This window comes from Electrophorus electricus, chromosome 4 (assembly GCF_041902795.1).
Source record: "Electrophorus electricus isolate QZ-2024a chromosome 4, ASM4190279v1, whole genome shotgun sequence".
Taxonomy (NCBI): Eukaryota; Metazoa; Chordata; class Actinopteri; order Gymnotiformes; family Gymnotidae; genus Electrophorus; species Electrophorus electricus.
The window spans coordinates 10853770-10870000 of NC_137500.1; the positions used below are offsets into that span (position 1 = coordinate 10853770).

Here is a 16231-nt window from a genome sequence, read left to right on the forward strand (position 1 = left end):
CACAGGGCAATGTTAGGAAAAGGGTATTTCAACACTGACCGATTAAATTGGAGTTTTAAATAAAACTAATCTCTCACATACTGAATATGCAGCAGTTGTAGCTCATGGACTTCATTTTTAGGATTAGTTGTTCTTGTGGGCCATTTTCCATGTCAGCCACACCCTGTTCATAATGATTTTGGTGTAATGAAAATAAAATTCTTTGAATTCTTAGGGGATGATAACCTCATCATCCACTGCTTCCCCCCTTCTCTTGGGAGACTAGACGTGATGGCAGGAAAATGTTCTATTAGTCTCAGGAGCAGACAGAGTCCCCAAATACTGCAGCCGAGGCAAGGAAACAGAACAAACAATATCACAACATGTCCAGGCAAGCAGAGAGATAAAACAACAACAACAACAACAATAACACAAAACCAATAACAGTGATGTGTAGGAATAAAAGACATGACAGATCATTCTTCTAATATACCTAGTAACAAACAGACACACGGACACACACACACACACACACACACACACACACACACACACACACACACACACACACACACACACACACACATATATATATATATATATATATATATATATATATATATATATATATATATATATATACACACATTTGTAGAAAAGTAAGTTTCAGTACAGAATAATTTTCAGTACAGTAGTGTAATTAATACAAATAGGTCATAACGATGAACTAGACAGATAAATGAAGTTTTGATTACGAGTGTGTGTGTGTGTGTGTGTGTGTGTGTGTATATGTGCTCGCGCGCGCATTTGTTTACACAAAATATATACAAAATCGTCGCGCGGCTGTGTGCTCTGCCCCTTTAAGAGACACTGTCCCGCCTCGCTTTGAAAGTTCCGCGGTGCGAGCGACTGTCAATAACAATATGAAATGTAGCAAAAGTGATTTGACGAGGGAGTATTTTAAGCAAGCTTACGACCTGCTATATTACTTACATCTTAATGGACTTGGCTACATGCGTTTTGATGTGGGGCTATTTACCTTTTCTGACGAAGAAGGTCAAAATATTTACCCTTAATATTATGACACAGCGTGAGTGTTTACAGTTTAACTTTCCTAGCTAACTACGCTAGCGTTAGGTAGTTGGCTAATGTTAGTGGAACTAGCTGTTTAAGTTTGGTTAGCTAGGTATCTTAAAACATGCTTAAAACACCGCTGTCGAGTATTTAGCTATATTCTTCAGGTAGCCATCTAGCCGTTCAGTCTGTCTGAAAAGACTTTTTAAAAAGAGACACTAACGTAGCTAACGTCACTGCACTGCAAATGACACCAAATTAGTTTTCTTCGCAGTCACTAATTTGAAACCTAGTTAACCTGTGCCCAGTTGCCTTGAATTAGTGAAATTAGAGTTAGAGTGAACTTCTAAGAAAGCATCTAAAGAACATCTGTTATTAGCTGGAACGGTGTTGGTTTTTATTATCGCTTCTCAGTGTTTTCAATTTACACCTCTGCCTTGCAGAATTGAGTGCCGTCTCCCCATCCACACACGGACATGCCTGGACCTGGCCATCTCCGCATGAGGCGGTTTGGTGATGTGATTCAGTCAAAGCTATGGCGCAGAAGAAGGAGACAAGGCGTCGCATTTGTGTTGTGACAGTACCATCCCTTGCTCTCTTTTTTGCTATCCAGAGGAGGACAGAGAAAAAGAAGAGTGGGGAAGAATGGAGTGGGATGGGACATATGAGCGAGTGGACTGGGAGAACATGTGGACCCAGGCAGCTAGAGGAGATGGCAGGGTGCGAGAACGGGGAGGAGAGGATCCTGGGCCTGAAGACCAGAAGACAAAAAACACTGATGTGGCTGGAAGACCGAGTATAAATGCAATTCAGACACCAGATGGAAGAGATAAATGTAAAACGACAGATGGAGTTGACAAACTGGACAAGAAAAGAGAAATTCTAGAGTCAATACAAAGAGCTTCCCGAAGGCACGTGGAGATTATGGGCACAGCTGGAAATGGAGAAACTCTCCATGCCAGTCTCTCACTTTCCTGTGACCGTCCAAGTGTCCTGTCCACCGCTTCCTCATGTCTTTCTCCCTCTGCTCTCCTGTCCACTTCGTCGCTGTCCTCCTCCACCTCCTCCCCGCAGCTCTCTCTCACGCCCCCTCTCCCCCCTTCTGTCGAGATGGACGCAGTGCTGGTTGGTAGGAGGCTGGTGCTAGATGTATATCGGGGTGGGGGAGCGGTGATGCCTGTTCTTTGGGACAGTGTGCCAGACCGCATGAGGCAGCTGCAGCACCTCCAGCTGGGCTCAGAGGACGAGGAGGCACTACACGGAGGTTTGGGGATCTTGCCCTGTCTTACCCAGCTGCGCTCCTTAACCATTCGAGGTACACATGCGTCGATATGAACACACGCACACACACATATGTACCTCAAATTCTCATTTTTATTGCAGTAAGCTTTTCTCACAATCTTCTTTTCTAACAAACCCCCTTTTTGTTCAGCTCATACACTGGTTTTATTAACTGTTTAATGATGTTTGTATTTGCCTGCACACCTGAGTGTAAAATAAGGCATTTTAACTTGACTCTTAGTTTAGTCCCACTGTTCTGCACTGTCTTCTCTCTGCTCTAGCACACCTGATCCAGCTCATTGATCCAGCCTTTCTTTTGCTGGATTATATATGCTGAAGCAGAGAGATCTTTGAACTCTCCAGGGCAAGGGTCTAGGAGTGCAATTAAAACCCCTTGGGCTATATTCTTAGCTGCTACCATATTGCTCAGGGAGTATGTAGTCATAAATGGCATAAGGGAAAACCATAAATATCATAACTGTTAATTAAGTCTTTCCATCATAACCATATGCTGTAATTCTTCTCTGTTTCTTAATCTGTCTTTTTTCTTTCACTATTTTCTATCCTTCTGCTCATCACCTAGGCCACCGATTCTACGATGCCCAGGGGGACCCCCTCCCGGGCCTCCTGACCTCCCTCCCTTCGTCCATCTCCTCTCTGTCCCTCCTCATTCACCTGGATCTCTCCTTCAACTGCCTCTCCTCTGTCCCGCCCTGCCTTCTCTCTCTCCCTCACCTCTCGGAGCTTCTACTGGGTCATAACCAGCTGCGGCAGCTGCCGGGGGAGCTCGGTGGCCTGGTGGCCCTGCGACACCTCAGTGTGCTGGGGAACGAGCTAGAGGCCCTGCCCCCAGGTCTGGGGCTCCTGCTGGGGCTGCAGGAGCTGGACGTGTCCTTTAACCAGCTGGAGCGTCTGCCTGAAGAAATGGGCCTACTGCATCACCTGCACACACTGGAGCTCTCCAGTAACAAACTCAGAGAACTGCCGGAGACACTGGGTGAGAGGAAAAACACATACACAAGGTAGACGACATAAATGTCAGGTATCTGTCCTGTATGGTGCCGATTACAAATCTGGATAAAAAAGAACTGTGCAGAGTCCTAGTGTAGTCGTTATTTAATGTCATGGTAATGACAGTCACTCTTGGAAGGAGGAGGACTGTTTCCTTCTCTCTGCCACTCTTTGTCTTGTTTAATGTCTGTTTTCCTGCTTAGGTTCCTTACATTCTCTGAAGGTACTGGCAATTCACAGTAACGAGTTGCGGAATGTTCCAGAGTGTGTCAAGTCCCTCCCTCAGCTCACCAGACTGGACGTACGGAACAACCCACTGGGACGCCCCCCGACTCCTCTGGCCCTTCCTTGTGCACCAGCAGGTTGTGCTGTGTGCTTAATCACATTGCTCTTACCACCCGTCACATGTCTTCTGAAATCTGTTACTGTACTGTACAATATGAGTGATGAAGTAGATTATGAAATACAGTATTTAAATGCAGGGGACACACACTGTGAACCTGAGGTCAGATTTTTCGCTGGACTATGATCTTATGATCTTGTGTCCCTCACAGCTCAAGACGAGACTCCAATCCCTGAGCTTCATCTGGCATTCAACCAGCACAGGTAAATCGATCTTCATTTAAAACCGATTTGACCATTCAGTCAGCACGCTCTCTTCCACTTTACCCCTCATGTCCTGCTGTCACAGTTTCTCAGTGTCTCCTGCTGGATGCAACGTGTACCTCCCTGGAGGGGCGGAGCTACTGTTTCCACGGGGTTGTGTTGAAGGGGTTATACACTTCAACTGGGCAGAAAGAAAACCAGATAAGAAGTGGGTGTGGCTTGAGGAGCATGATTTCCTACTCAGTCGTCCTTTGGAGCTCCTCCCACATGGTGCTATATTTGATAAGGTGAGAAGAAACTGATAAAGACATCAAGCTGTTCGTTTCAGCACTGGTGCAGTCAGAGGATGTATTTGTGCTGATCACTTCTTCCTCTTTTCCCCTCTCTGTGACAGCCTGTGGAAGTTTGCGTCCCCTACCACAGGACGCGAAAGGGCGAGGTGGTGGTGCGCAAGTGTGATGGTCAGTCCTGGAGCACACTAGACACCATAACCAGAAGAGGGAGCGAGAGGCACTGTTGTAAACCACGAGGCAGGCCTGCGTGGGTAATTATTCAGTAGCCCTCTCTCAGTGCTTCGGCTTCCCCGGTCTCACCTAAAGTGCAGCTGTTATTGATAGGATCATCCTCACCTGCTTTGTGTGTGTGTGTGTGTGTGTGTGTGTGTGTCCGTGCGTGCGTGGGCGCATGTGTGTGCATTCACAGCTGGCCTGCTGCACTGTGAGCCAGTTCTCTTGGTTTGTAGTTGTCTCTCGTCCTGTCAGCGACAGTTGCCTAGTGTCGCCAGTAGGGGCGTTGTTGGTGTCTCGGTATGACCCTGGGATCAAAGTCAACTTTCCCCCGGACTGCACAACCTATACACGCACTGTCACACTGCAGGTGTGTGCAATAGAAGAGTACATAATTTAGATTTCACAGCAGTAGTGCTTGTTTTTGTCTTTTGTCCACTTTTATGATCTGTTTGTGGAAAAGGTGGAGCTGATCGTAGTTTAGCAGTCTGAGTGTTTGTGAGCCCAGGTGTTCACATTCATGCTCATGTTCTTATTTGTGAGTGGGCTTTCTTACAAATGCATTGATGCCAATTTTTCACCATCACTGCTTTTCTTCTGAGTAACCAGTTCCTTGTAATAAATTATTTTCCAATAAATCATTAATGAGTAAATGATCTTGTAAATGGTTGTGTAGTTCTACACATGGACAATATACCTGCAATTGACACTACTTATATTTATTGATGGGATACTTTAGTACCTCTATCAGAGTATGTTTAATCTATCTCAGTGATGCATATGGTCCTAGTGAACAGCCAGTCAAGTTGCAGTAATATGTTCTGTACTGTTGTTGTTCCCAGGTCTTGCAGGTTTCGCTGTCTGAGATGCGGGATCTGACGGGAGACCCGCAGGCCAGTGCCAGTCCCCTCCTCTGCCTCTCCCAAACTCCTAACATGCACTTCCTGCAGCCAATCAAAGTGCAGGTCCCCCTGCCTGCCGGACTCACTGGTAATATGGTGTTTTCTCATTCTCTGTCCCACTCTTTTTTCTGCATCAAGAGGCGTGTCCCCATGTGGGTGTGTCTCTATGTGACTTTGGGCCTGACTGTGTATGTGACTGTGTGCGCATTTGTTTCTGCTTGTGTCTCTGTGTATGACTGTGCATGTGTATTTGTGTGTTTAAGGCCACAACTTGGAAATGTCTCGTCTGTACCTACTACATGGTGACCCTGTGGCCCACACCTGGACTGATGTTACTGCTCAGACCTCTCTCAGCGTCACACAGCTATACGCCATCTTTTCTGTTACACACTTTTCATGGTAAGTCATACTGTATTTGTCTCTGTGTGTGTGTATGTGTGCATGCAAGCTGCTATGCACTCAACAGCTATTCTATTAGAAAGACAACTTTATTACAGATACATTACTGTTCATAGTGTGTCTTTTGCCATGCACAATTTGTGTTAGTCACCCAAATTCTAACCAGTCAGCAGTGGTCCTGTGGTCTCAGTGATGGATAAAGTAGAGCATGGCTGTGTATAATTGTGCTCCTGTAAGAGAGATATGCTTAATAAAGTGAGCAATAAGTGTAGTTAAGCTTTTTGGTATTGGCTACACTATTCTTAGGGAGTGTTTCCTCACACTTGGGCCTCATTTTACATTTATGGCATTTAGCTGACGCTTTTATCCAAAGCGAGTTACAATTATGACTGAGTACAACTAGAGCAATTGAGCCTTGCTCAACAGTGGCAACTTGGCAGTGGTGGGGCTTGAACCAGCAACCTTTCGATTACAAGTCAAGTACCTGGATAACAGCTGCACTGTTGATACAGTTTGAAAGGAACTCCAAGAAAAATGGAATTACTTTTAAGTGTGTGTGTGTTTTGCATCTGTCTGCATGTGTATGTGTATGTGCGTATGTATGTGCATGTGCATGCGTACATCTGTGTGTGTGTGTATGTGTGTGCGTATGTGTATGTGCGTGCGTGCGAGTGTGCGCATGTGTGTGTGCGTGTGTGTGTAGGTACTGGCTGTGGTACACCACTCAGAGCTGCATTAGTGGAGTGGTGAGGAAAGTGTACCACAGGCTGAAGCAGTTCAGGGTTCAGTTTCTGGTGCTGCAGAGAAAGTCAGACCTCACACAAGTGCTGCTGCAGTGCTTGCCTTCAGACAAGGTGAGTATGTGTGTGTGTGTGTGTGTGTGTGTGGGTGTAGAGCAGGGCAGCTCAAGACTGGGACTAAAATGGGTGCATGTGCAAGCATTTTTTCAGAATGTTTGAGTTTAAATGTCACATGGTGTCATTCATGTGAGATCATGGTGATCATTAGGTTGTTTAGGTGCCTCTCCAGCACGGATACCATGTTAGCCAGTTTCTCGCTTGCTCTCTCTCTCTCTCCCTCTCTCTCTCTCTCTCTCTCTCTCTCTCTCTCTCTCCCTCCCTCTCTCTCTCTCTCCCTCTCTCTCTCTCTCTCTCTCTCTCTCTCTCTCTCTCTCTCTCTCTCTTTTCCTTTCTTCACTGACTGTCTCCCTATCTGCACTCTCTCCAAACCTGCACTTTCATCACACACATGCACACAGTACACTGATCATTAGATGTGGTGAATAATCTGTTAGCAATCCAGTTACTGTGTTGCAAAGATGATGGTATTGTCTTTTAAATTTTTTTTTTTTTACCGTTTTCTTTTAAAATTCTATAACTTGTCAGCTACTGCTTGTGGCAGAGAAGCAATGTTCAGATTAATATATTTTACAAATGCCAGTCACTGTATTTACCTGAGCACAAAACTAGGGATACAGATGAAAACAACTGTGTGTGTGTGTGTGTGTAGGTTGACAGCAGGTTGACCTCTCTGTCAGAACAATATGATGGTCCTCAGCCATCAGATGTGTGTAATATACTGGAAGGAGAGCAGTTCTTTGCTGGATTTGAGCGCGGCATCGATGTCAGTGCAGGTGTGCCCACACACATATCTTAAAATGAATAGCCTGGATATCAGCCTGTTAGTATCTAAGATATTCCTTATAATCTGGACCTGCTGCAGTTCAACTTAATTGGATGGGAGACATTTAATTTCTCTTGGGGTCGTATAGATAACATGTAACCTGATCTTGGCACTAATGTGTATGACAGCATCTCTTGCGGATGACTTTGTCTGGGTTATGAGTGTGGTCCCGCCTCCTCATTAGGGAGGTCCCTCCTCCTCATTAGTGAGGATTTTCCACATTAGTGAGGTTCCTCCTCCTCATTAGCAAGGACCATCCTCCTTATTAGTGAGGAACATCATTGGGTTAGTTTCATTGTGGTGAAGTAGAAAGGTAGATTGAGGCTGATTCATTCCAACAAGGAAGACCACAACCATTAATAACAATAGCAATTTCACAGTCTGGTAGCCAAGTGGCCTAAAGTATGCTGTGCTTCAAGCAGATGCAGCTGAGTCAATATTCACCTTCTTTCTCTTCAGACCGGCCGGACTGCATGGAGGGCAGGCTGGCGTTCACCTTTTACTCCCACCTGAAGAACATTAAGGAGGTGCATGTGTGTCCCGCACTACAGCAGGAGGGGCCAGTCCGCGGCCAGGTCAGTCGCTGCAGACCTGCAGCACACACTTCCCACTGTTCCTTCACTCATGATCGAAAAGCAGAAAGTCGAGTGAAAGTTGAGTTATTCTGTATTTCTGTAAGTCCAGCATGCCAGCGCCTGTTATGTGTGGTGTTGCAGATGATATTACATGGGCTTCAGTTTTGTACACCTTGATATGTAGGGTCTGCATTCCCTCAGGTGTCCTTCTACAGAGGAGAGGTGCCCAGCGATCTGCCAGAGGAAGTGGCTCTGAGGAGGAAAGGCCATGACAGCCAATGGATGGCCACACTCCCCCTAAGACTTCCTGTAAGATTCACACAGTCAGTACATACGTGCTGGTTAACCTATCAGGTGTTGAAATACTTGCTTTCGTCTGTTCACTGGAAGACAGAATATTGTAATTTTGCACTAAAGCGCACTTGCCATCATGCATGTCACGGAAAAAGTAATTGACCTCTTTTATTTAAATCTGAAATAGGATTTGATTTGTCTCTCAAAGTCAAACATTGCTTCTTACCCAATCTCTTGCACAAACAAACACACACACACACACACACACACACACACACACACACACACACACAGGGCGCTGGGTCTGAGGGCAGTTTGTATGCGGACAGGCAGTCCCCGCCACTGGACCTGGGTGATCCGGAGAGTGGCTACTTGACGCAGACCAACCTGCTGGCCATCTCGCTACGCATCAGCCAAGACTGGCGCTGCATTGGCATCAACCTGGGCCTCAGCTACCAGGAGCTGGACCGCATCCAGTACAAGCACAGGTGCGCATCAGGGCTAGGGCCTGGACTCCTGCCTGACAACAGATGGCGCCGTTACCCTCGCTTCAGTGCCTCCTGGGGGCTGCTGTGTTAGGCTGGGCATAGGTCACACCGAGTGAATGTGCGTCCTTTACATGTATTCAGTGAAGACCATCAGTCTGTGGGTGATTGTAAAAGGTATCTGTCTGTAAAGCATCCTTGAGTCTGAGAAAGACGGTATATAAATATAAATAATAATAACAATTTGTTATTTTTATTGTCAGCTCATTCTGTCTAGGTACTGAGTGTCGGGCTAAGCAGAGACTTTATTATGCCATAATAAGAATAATAGTAGGTCTAATAGTTATCCTAATACGATAATAATATATCATATACATATATGATATAATATCATAATAATTACAGTAAGAAGAATAATAACACATTTTAAAAATTACAGGTTTTTATTAGATGCATGTAGTTGCTTTGTAATTGTTCACATTCCAAACACTTTAGTTAGTCTAACATGTTAAAGTATACCAAAATGTGTATACCAAAAATGTGGACCTGTTCCAGTATTTATGGAGGACACGGTCCTTTAATGTGTTTATATAACCTCAATATAAGAGTGTTTGTACAAGTATGAGTAGTTTCTGTATGTGGCTGCCTCTGGGTAAGATGTGCAATATGCAATGTCCATGCTTAGTCATGACTGCGTTAGTTGAGGTCTTCGCTCAGTCTAAGTAGCTGCATTAGGTCTTGCAGGGGAGGATCGAGGGTGATGCGAGTGAGACAAGCATATGCATGAGGCAGTGGAGGGGAGGAGAGAATCTCCAGTGGGTTTCTTTTATCTCTTCCCTGTCAGTCACTAGTAAGCCATTGGGGACACTGCAAGAGATTATACACACACTCAAACAAGCTTATGTGTGCTCTTGATTTATTTGTTTTATCCTCCTCGCTCTCTTCATCCCCTCTTTGTGGCTTTACATGTTGATATCTGTCCAAGACTTGGCCTGCCTCCTCAGCTCTCTCAGCTCTCCCCCCCCCACCCCCCTGCCTCTCTCTCTTCTACTCTGCTCTGTTCTGCTCTACTCTTTCATATACTCTCTCTCTCTCTCCCCTCTACTCTCTCCTGTACACTCTCTTCTCTCATACTCTCTTTCCTGTACTCTCTTCTCCTCTACTATCTCCTGTACTCCTTCTGTCTTGCACTCATTTTCTCTCACTGTTCCTCTGCTATCCTCACTGTCACAAATATTTACACTCTGTTCCAAGTTTTCCTTGCTGGTGTCAGGTGGATAGCGTACTGGATGACTAATAGTTCCACCAGTGCAGAGCGAGTAGACTTTAACCTTCAGGACATGGGTGATGTCACACTCTATTTCATGACGGCTCCCAATGTGGCCACATATACCTAGTCATTTGCAGATCTACTCTGGGTGCCAGCGGTCAATGTGTCAGTGCAGTAAAGGCTGCATTCATTCAGGAGGCCTTTAGCAGGTGCGTGGAGGAGCGCTGATCGTTGTGTGTGTGTGTGTGTGTGTGCGTGCGTGCGCTCTTTCAGAGATAACCTGGGAAGCCTGGTGCTGGAGATGCTCTTCCACTGGGCACGCACGCAGCAGAAGGCAGGACCAGGCGCGGTTCCACGGCTTATCGACGCGCTGATGCAGAGTGGCAGACGGGATCTGGCAGAGGAAGTGGAGGACATAGTGAGTCTGGGGAAGAGGAAGTACACGGAGTCACTAAAGAGAGTGGGCCTAGAGATGGAGCACCCGACAACCTCTACTCAGTCTCAGCCAACCTGAAGTACACGAAATCAGACTGAGTGTGCCAGGCACACAGATTGTACAATACACATCTAAATAATGGTAATGTATTTAAGACCAGCCAGACCCTTTTGTTAGATGAGTTTCCTGGGGCTGAGCTTGGCAGGCTGAGACAGCACCTCACACAGGCCTGCTAGGCCACTGCCTCTTTCACTGCGTCTCTAATGTCCAGAGTCTTGAAGTAGCCTTTGGGCTTCACTGCACATGTCAAACCACTGGGACCAAAAAAACAACACAACAAAAAGACAGCAATTACTCTGATATCTTGGGCAAGACAAATTAATGATGATACATAGCAATTTTTTCATAAGTTTTGTGATTACACATTGTAATGAGGCTTGATTTTAACCTTAACCATGGGAGTGGAAAAAATATGTACAAGGTTCCGTTTTCATTTAAGTAATTAATATCAGTTCTGTGACTGTTTTAAAAAATACGTTTACTGCCTGTTTTTAATGCCCAAATGGATTGCCAGAGCTATTAAATGTACTGTGTATATTTTTTTTACTGTTTTTTTTTAATATTTTTTCTGCCAATCCATGCGGGAATAGTTATAGCACCATCTAGCGCCGAACGATCTCCTCTAGCTCTGCTATTTTTACCACAAGGTCATGGAGTGCGGAGGCGGCGTCAATAGCGAGGCCGAGCTCATGGCCCCGCCCCTAGTGTGTGTTGTGGCTGCAATAAAACCTAACTGGCACTAGGGGGCGCGCGCGAGAAGCTATTTTCCTCTTGGCACTGCATTCCTTTTAAGCACCTTCCCTCACTTCTTTCCTCCTAATCTACACGATACGCTTCCCCCTCCCATTGAACAAGGGACAAACGCTACTAACGCCGGCAGCCTGAAATATTGCCGTTCTTTTTGAGCGCAAAGGTAGAAGTGGACAAAGCGTAATTACAGGGACATTCAATATTTACGGCTAAAAGATAACGGGACGCAGAACAATACGGTATGTAGACCTAGCAAGTCTTAATGATTTATCGCTATCACTTTTTATAAACCATAATGCATATAATTTGTTGGCTCGTGAAAGATGTAGTATAGGAATATACACAATATATAAGCAGTTGTCTGTGTGATATTCTAAACCACTAATGCAAATAGTCGAATATAAGACAAATGAATGGCCACGTTCCTGTAGCCTGGAGCGCCTGTCCAGCAGTGTTCGTGGCTCCGACGGATGAACGAATTGTTTCCCGTTATGTGGCACTGCACGATTCCCTTTCGTGATGTAACGCAAAAAGCCAGTTTCTCTTAAAAGATTACCACCTTCCCCTATAAACTCAATTTTATTTTGACGTGATTTTTTGTGACTTTAATAACACGATGTCTAATAGCAATTTCTATTCCTGAAATATTAATTCCTCACGAAAACCCCATGTTTTCGGTGAAATCCACACCGATCGTGCGTAGCGAAACGTTCACCATCCGTGATTCCACAGTGGGTATGTTTCCTCTATTTGGATGCATGTTAGCTTATTGCTATAGTGATCATTTTTAATGTTTTATCCCCACATTCACCTGGTAATTGGTAGAGGGTTGGGAGCTGACCGCCCCGCACACACACACACACACACACACACACACACACACAGCCACTCAGAGTATGACGACCGTGAAACGGGCCCTTATTTGATGGCGGTTGTAGCGACGCTGTAGCGAAATCACGTTGAGGATGTTGGTGAAAAACTGCGGCAGCCGGCGGGCGGCTGATACGTGCCTGGCCTGCTGCGCGCTCTCTCGGGCTGTATTATTGCTCCACTGATAAAACGTGATCTTTATCCATTCCAGCAGGAAAGAATCTGCAATCTTGCAATAATGATGCGTTTGTTGCAGGAACATGACACCCACAGTGAAACCTTGTCTCTTCGTTTAGAATGTTTGAGAATTTTTCCAGTTGCTTCAGTGGTTTCCTTACCTATTCTTGTGGACAGTCATGCGCTAGAATTATAACCCATACATTGTTTAACCAGTGACAAATTCAAGCGGCACACATTTCACATTAGAGAAATCTTAGAAAATCACATCTCTAATAAGTCTTAAATCTTACGGTCTTCAGGCTTATAACTGACATAGTTAATAACGTGATAGGTTCGCACCTCAATTTGTAACGACATTTCTTGCGTAAAAGGACGATGGAAGGACAATCAGGCGTGTTTTCCAGCTGAATGCAGTTTTGCAGTCCAGTGACCGTGACGTACGAGGTGACTAGCCACCTTCCAGTGCCTTCTGTCACATGCTCACGGCGTCGCTAAACAAAACGTTACAAAACTGAAAATGCAACCTCTCAGTTCAGATTAATACCTAATTTACTGAACGGGTCAAAGTCACAATACAACAAAACAAACTGAAATACAGTTATAAAGAACACAACACACACACACACACACACACACACACACACACACACACACACAACAGATACAGTTATAAAGAATCGTTTATTGAAAGTAATTATTTACAAGCCGAACCTACGTTTTTCTCACCTGTTCTGTGGATGGTTTGGAGAGAAAATGACAGATAATAGCATGTTAGGCATAACAACACTGCAAGAACAAAAGGAATCGACAACCACAAACAAGCAAACAAAAATCAATGTTATTTTGCAAAGAAAAAAGTAGTGTACATTGTCCTTGAGGACTGGCAAGATCTTTCAGTTATAACAATTACCATTAGTTGGTAACGTGCAACTTCACATGATCTTGTTTTGCTGAATATAAACTCTTGTAAGCTTTTACTGCAACCCCCCCCCGCCCCCCCAAAAAACTGCTGCAATACACAGAAACCCCTAGAAATGTGATCTGAAACTGCAAAAAAGTGTGTGCCATAAAAGCAATAATGACTGACCAGGAGTGTGCGGGCCACTGTCAGTTCCTGGTCTGGGTATGTTTAGGGAAATGGAAGGGCAAGTGTTGTGTAAGAGGCATGAGTTTTGGTGTAGGGGTTCAAGAGTCATCAGAGTACTAAGCGCTGAGTGCAGCAGGACCCATGTCACTGGTGTCCTTTGTGTTTCATAGTCTGTTATAGAAACTAGGATGAAATGTTCTATGAAAATGGGCAATACTTACTCCTGTAGCTGTCCTGGTATTTTGTTGCTAGTAGCACCAAGGTCATAGGTTTGATTCCCTGGAAGCAAATAAGAGTGACTGTATTAGAGTGGCTTCCAAATACTGTAATGTGATGATGCAAAAATGAAAGAACTCCTGGATAGTGAGCTGTGCTAGACCTTAGATAGCTATTATAGGTCTCTCACATGAATGGTTTCTTTGGCATGCCATGGTGGATTTGAACCTGTGAGCTCCTGTGCCACTCGCCAATATGCACTTGAGTGCCCCTTTTGAAAGCTTACCTTTAAATCTTTCAAGTTTCTTTCAGCCGTTCACTTAGCTGTGCCTGCATTGTTTTCCCTCTTGGTCCAAATAGTTCGACTTGATTCGTAAAGAACTTTTCATGTTGTACCATATCTGGAGCCATAGACTAAAGCGACATGTGAAGTGAGTTCTCTTGCAAGAGAGTGGAGAGGGAAGCTGATTGTACTGAAGACACAGTTGCGTTCTTCCATGACATCATTTTAACTCTGCATTGCTTATTTTTCTTCAACACACACACACACACAAACCGCTCTTTTTTTTTTGGACCGGCCACTTCAGCTGAAACCATGACAACTGAAAGGCAGAGAGAGAAAGAAGGAGAGTAAATTGCAACTGATAGTTACTAATCTTCCATCCTTGTGCTGCATGCACAAAGCAGCACAGCAGCGTTTGCTCCTAACTGGCGGGTGGAGATAGGGTGGGTCTGGAGAAGAGCAGGCTGAGCAGCCAGTTAGCGCTATCCTGGAGGGTGAAGCTGATGGGAGAAGGTTTGCCAGCGAGTGTGCCGAGGATGATGATGTGAATGTGGCAGTGTACAGGATGCAGCGCAAAAATCAAACCAACAGGCACTCTGTTGCTCAGAGAGACCAGTAATCTTTGCTCCCCTAAATGTGAATGACCAATGGCCTTCATAAATAAAGAGATGAATGCCATCACTACGTGGCTCATCTGGATAAACAACTGAGGTGAAGTTTGTTGTCACGTGAACCAACCTATGAGAGCAAATCAGATGCCTCTAATTCCAGCTGATCCCCGGACACACACAAGAGCCAAACCTGTTCCAGCAGTCGCTTGTCTGCTTCTCAGCCTCCTTCAGTTGCATTCCTCAATCTCTATCTTTTTTGTCCACTCTCTTTCTAGCTGAGTCTTTCTCTCTCTACTCTTTTATCTTGCTTGTCAGATAAATTGTGTCTTAATTCCTCAAATAAAATAAGCACATATGTATGCATTTACGTCTGCGTGCGTGTGTGTGTGTGTGTGTGTGTGTGTGTGTGTGTGTGAAAGTGAGAGAAAGGCAGTCAGTGTGACTAGAGATGCTTGTCTCATATTGGCTAATTTGGTTCTTGTTCTGATTCTGATTCTGTGGGTGAGTCTGGTTCCCTCTATTCTAGAGGGATATTATTGCTCTTGTGTATTAGTGCTTTTCTGCTTGCTTGTGAAATGCAGCTCTCTCTGTGGGACAGGGTTGGGCTTTAAGATAATTTTCCTTTTGGATAATTCTTGAGGCTATTACTAAGTATATTAAAACATGTGTTTGTGTATAGAAATATATCTTTTATGGTCTCAGATGTGTGCAGCTCATAGGTTAAACTGATAGTCAAGCGTTCAAAGAATTTAACTGTTTCAAAGTGCATATTACTAACACACCTTCCTGCCCCACTCTAGCTCAAGGGAACAGTCCAAAGTTTGCGCCTTTGAAAAATTGCTTTTTCACTGCTATTATTTGCCAATATGCTTATCTATTTCTGTGTCAAGTGGCCCTACTAAGCATTATTAACTCTCTGCGTGCCATGAAAACGTGATTATCTACGTCTGGGTGTTTTCGTCAGTGTATGACACTGTGAGATTAAATGTAAGGTTTTTGTCTGTGCAGTGAATTTGGATGGATTATACACACACATACATACATGAGCACATAGAATATGTCACATTTAAATATAGCTCTTCTGGCAAAAATCACATTATATAACAATTCATCTACGTGTTTGCCAGAGTACTGCTCTCTTGCTGCTAACATTCAGGTTCTGATGAGTCTCCAGTCCACTAATGCTAACTGTAGAACTGCAGCAGATGTCACATCCTTGGCTCTGTGATTACTGTCTGTTCCTATTGGAAGGTCAAGCCTTGTACACTAATGATTGTGTGTGTCCTGGACATTTACTGTTGGAGGCCACACAACAGCTGATGTTGGCAGCGCAAAAGTGTGGAGGGAAAAGGAATGAATGAAAAATATACTAAAGCAAGCTGAGAGGAGGCAGGATTTGGGTGTCTCAGAGGACCAGAGGGCTGGCCTCACATGCCAAGGAGATGGAGAGCAGGGGAGAAGGATGTGGGAAGAACAGGAAGGGATGAGCGGGGGCATTGCTCATTGCCTTCTGCGACTGACCTGAACCCGCACAGACAAACACACGCACACGTCTAGCTCTGTCAGCGCTGTGGAGTCTTGAGTTGCAGTTGAAAATAACGAACAAGAGAGACAGAGGGACTTGAGGAGAGGTTGGTGTACATCCTGGCCTGCAACTGCAGAAATGAGAAGTG

The 16231-nt window shown here is 44.8% G+C and overlaps 2 protein-coding genes across 7 annotated transcripts in view; both read left to right on the forward strand.

Annotated features, from left to right (window-relative positions):
• Positions 1-872: 872 nt before the first annotated feature.
• pidd1 (p53-induced death domain protein 1) lies at positions 873-11098 on the forward strand. 4 transcript variants are annotated; one of them, XM_027027276.3, is made up of 16 exons: positions 873-1069; positions 1497-2368; positions 2918-3331; positions 3549-3707; positions 3900-3951; positions 4037-4238; positions 4346-4495; positions 4654-4827; positions 5300-5447; positions 5623-5758; positions 6462-6612; positions 7268-7391; positions 7901-8016; positions 8218-8325; positions 8605-8798; positions 10339-11098. In XM_027027276.3, the coding sequence occupies exons 2-16, from the start codon at positions 1699-1701 to the stop codon at positions 10577-10579; spliced, it is 3039 nt and encodes a 1012-aa protein (XP_026883077.2). In that variant the 5' UTR covers positions 873-1069; positions 1497-1698; the 3' UTR covers positions 10580-11098. The 4 variants fall into 4 exon arrangements, with proteins under 4 accessions (XP_026883077.2, XP_081568467.1, XP_081568468.1 ...); XM_081712341.1 differs by having other exon boundaries at positions 873-1035; XM_081712342.1 differs by lacking the exon at positions 4654-4827.
• A 142-nt stretch (positions 11099-11240) lies between these two features.
• Positions 11241-16231, forward strand: part of slc25a22a (solute carrier family 25 member 22a) — a 17775-nt gene continuing 12784 nt past the window's right edge. For all 3 annotated transcript variants that reach the window (XR_004775758.2, XR_014123159.1, XM_027027278.3), the window contains exon 1: positions 11241-11550. The gene's annotated coding sequence lies outside the window, so the exon portion shown is untranslated. The remainder of the gene's footprint in view (positions 11551-16231) is intronic.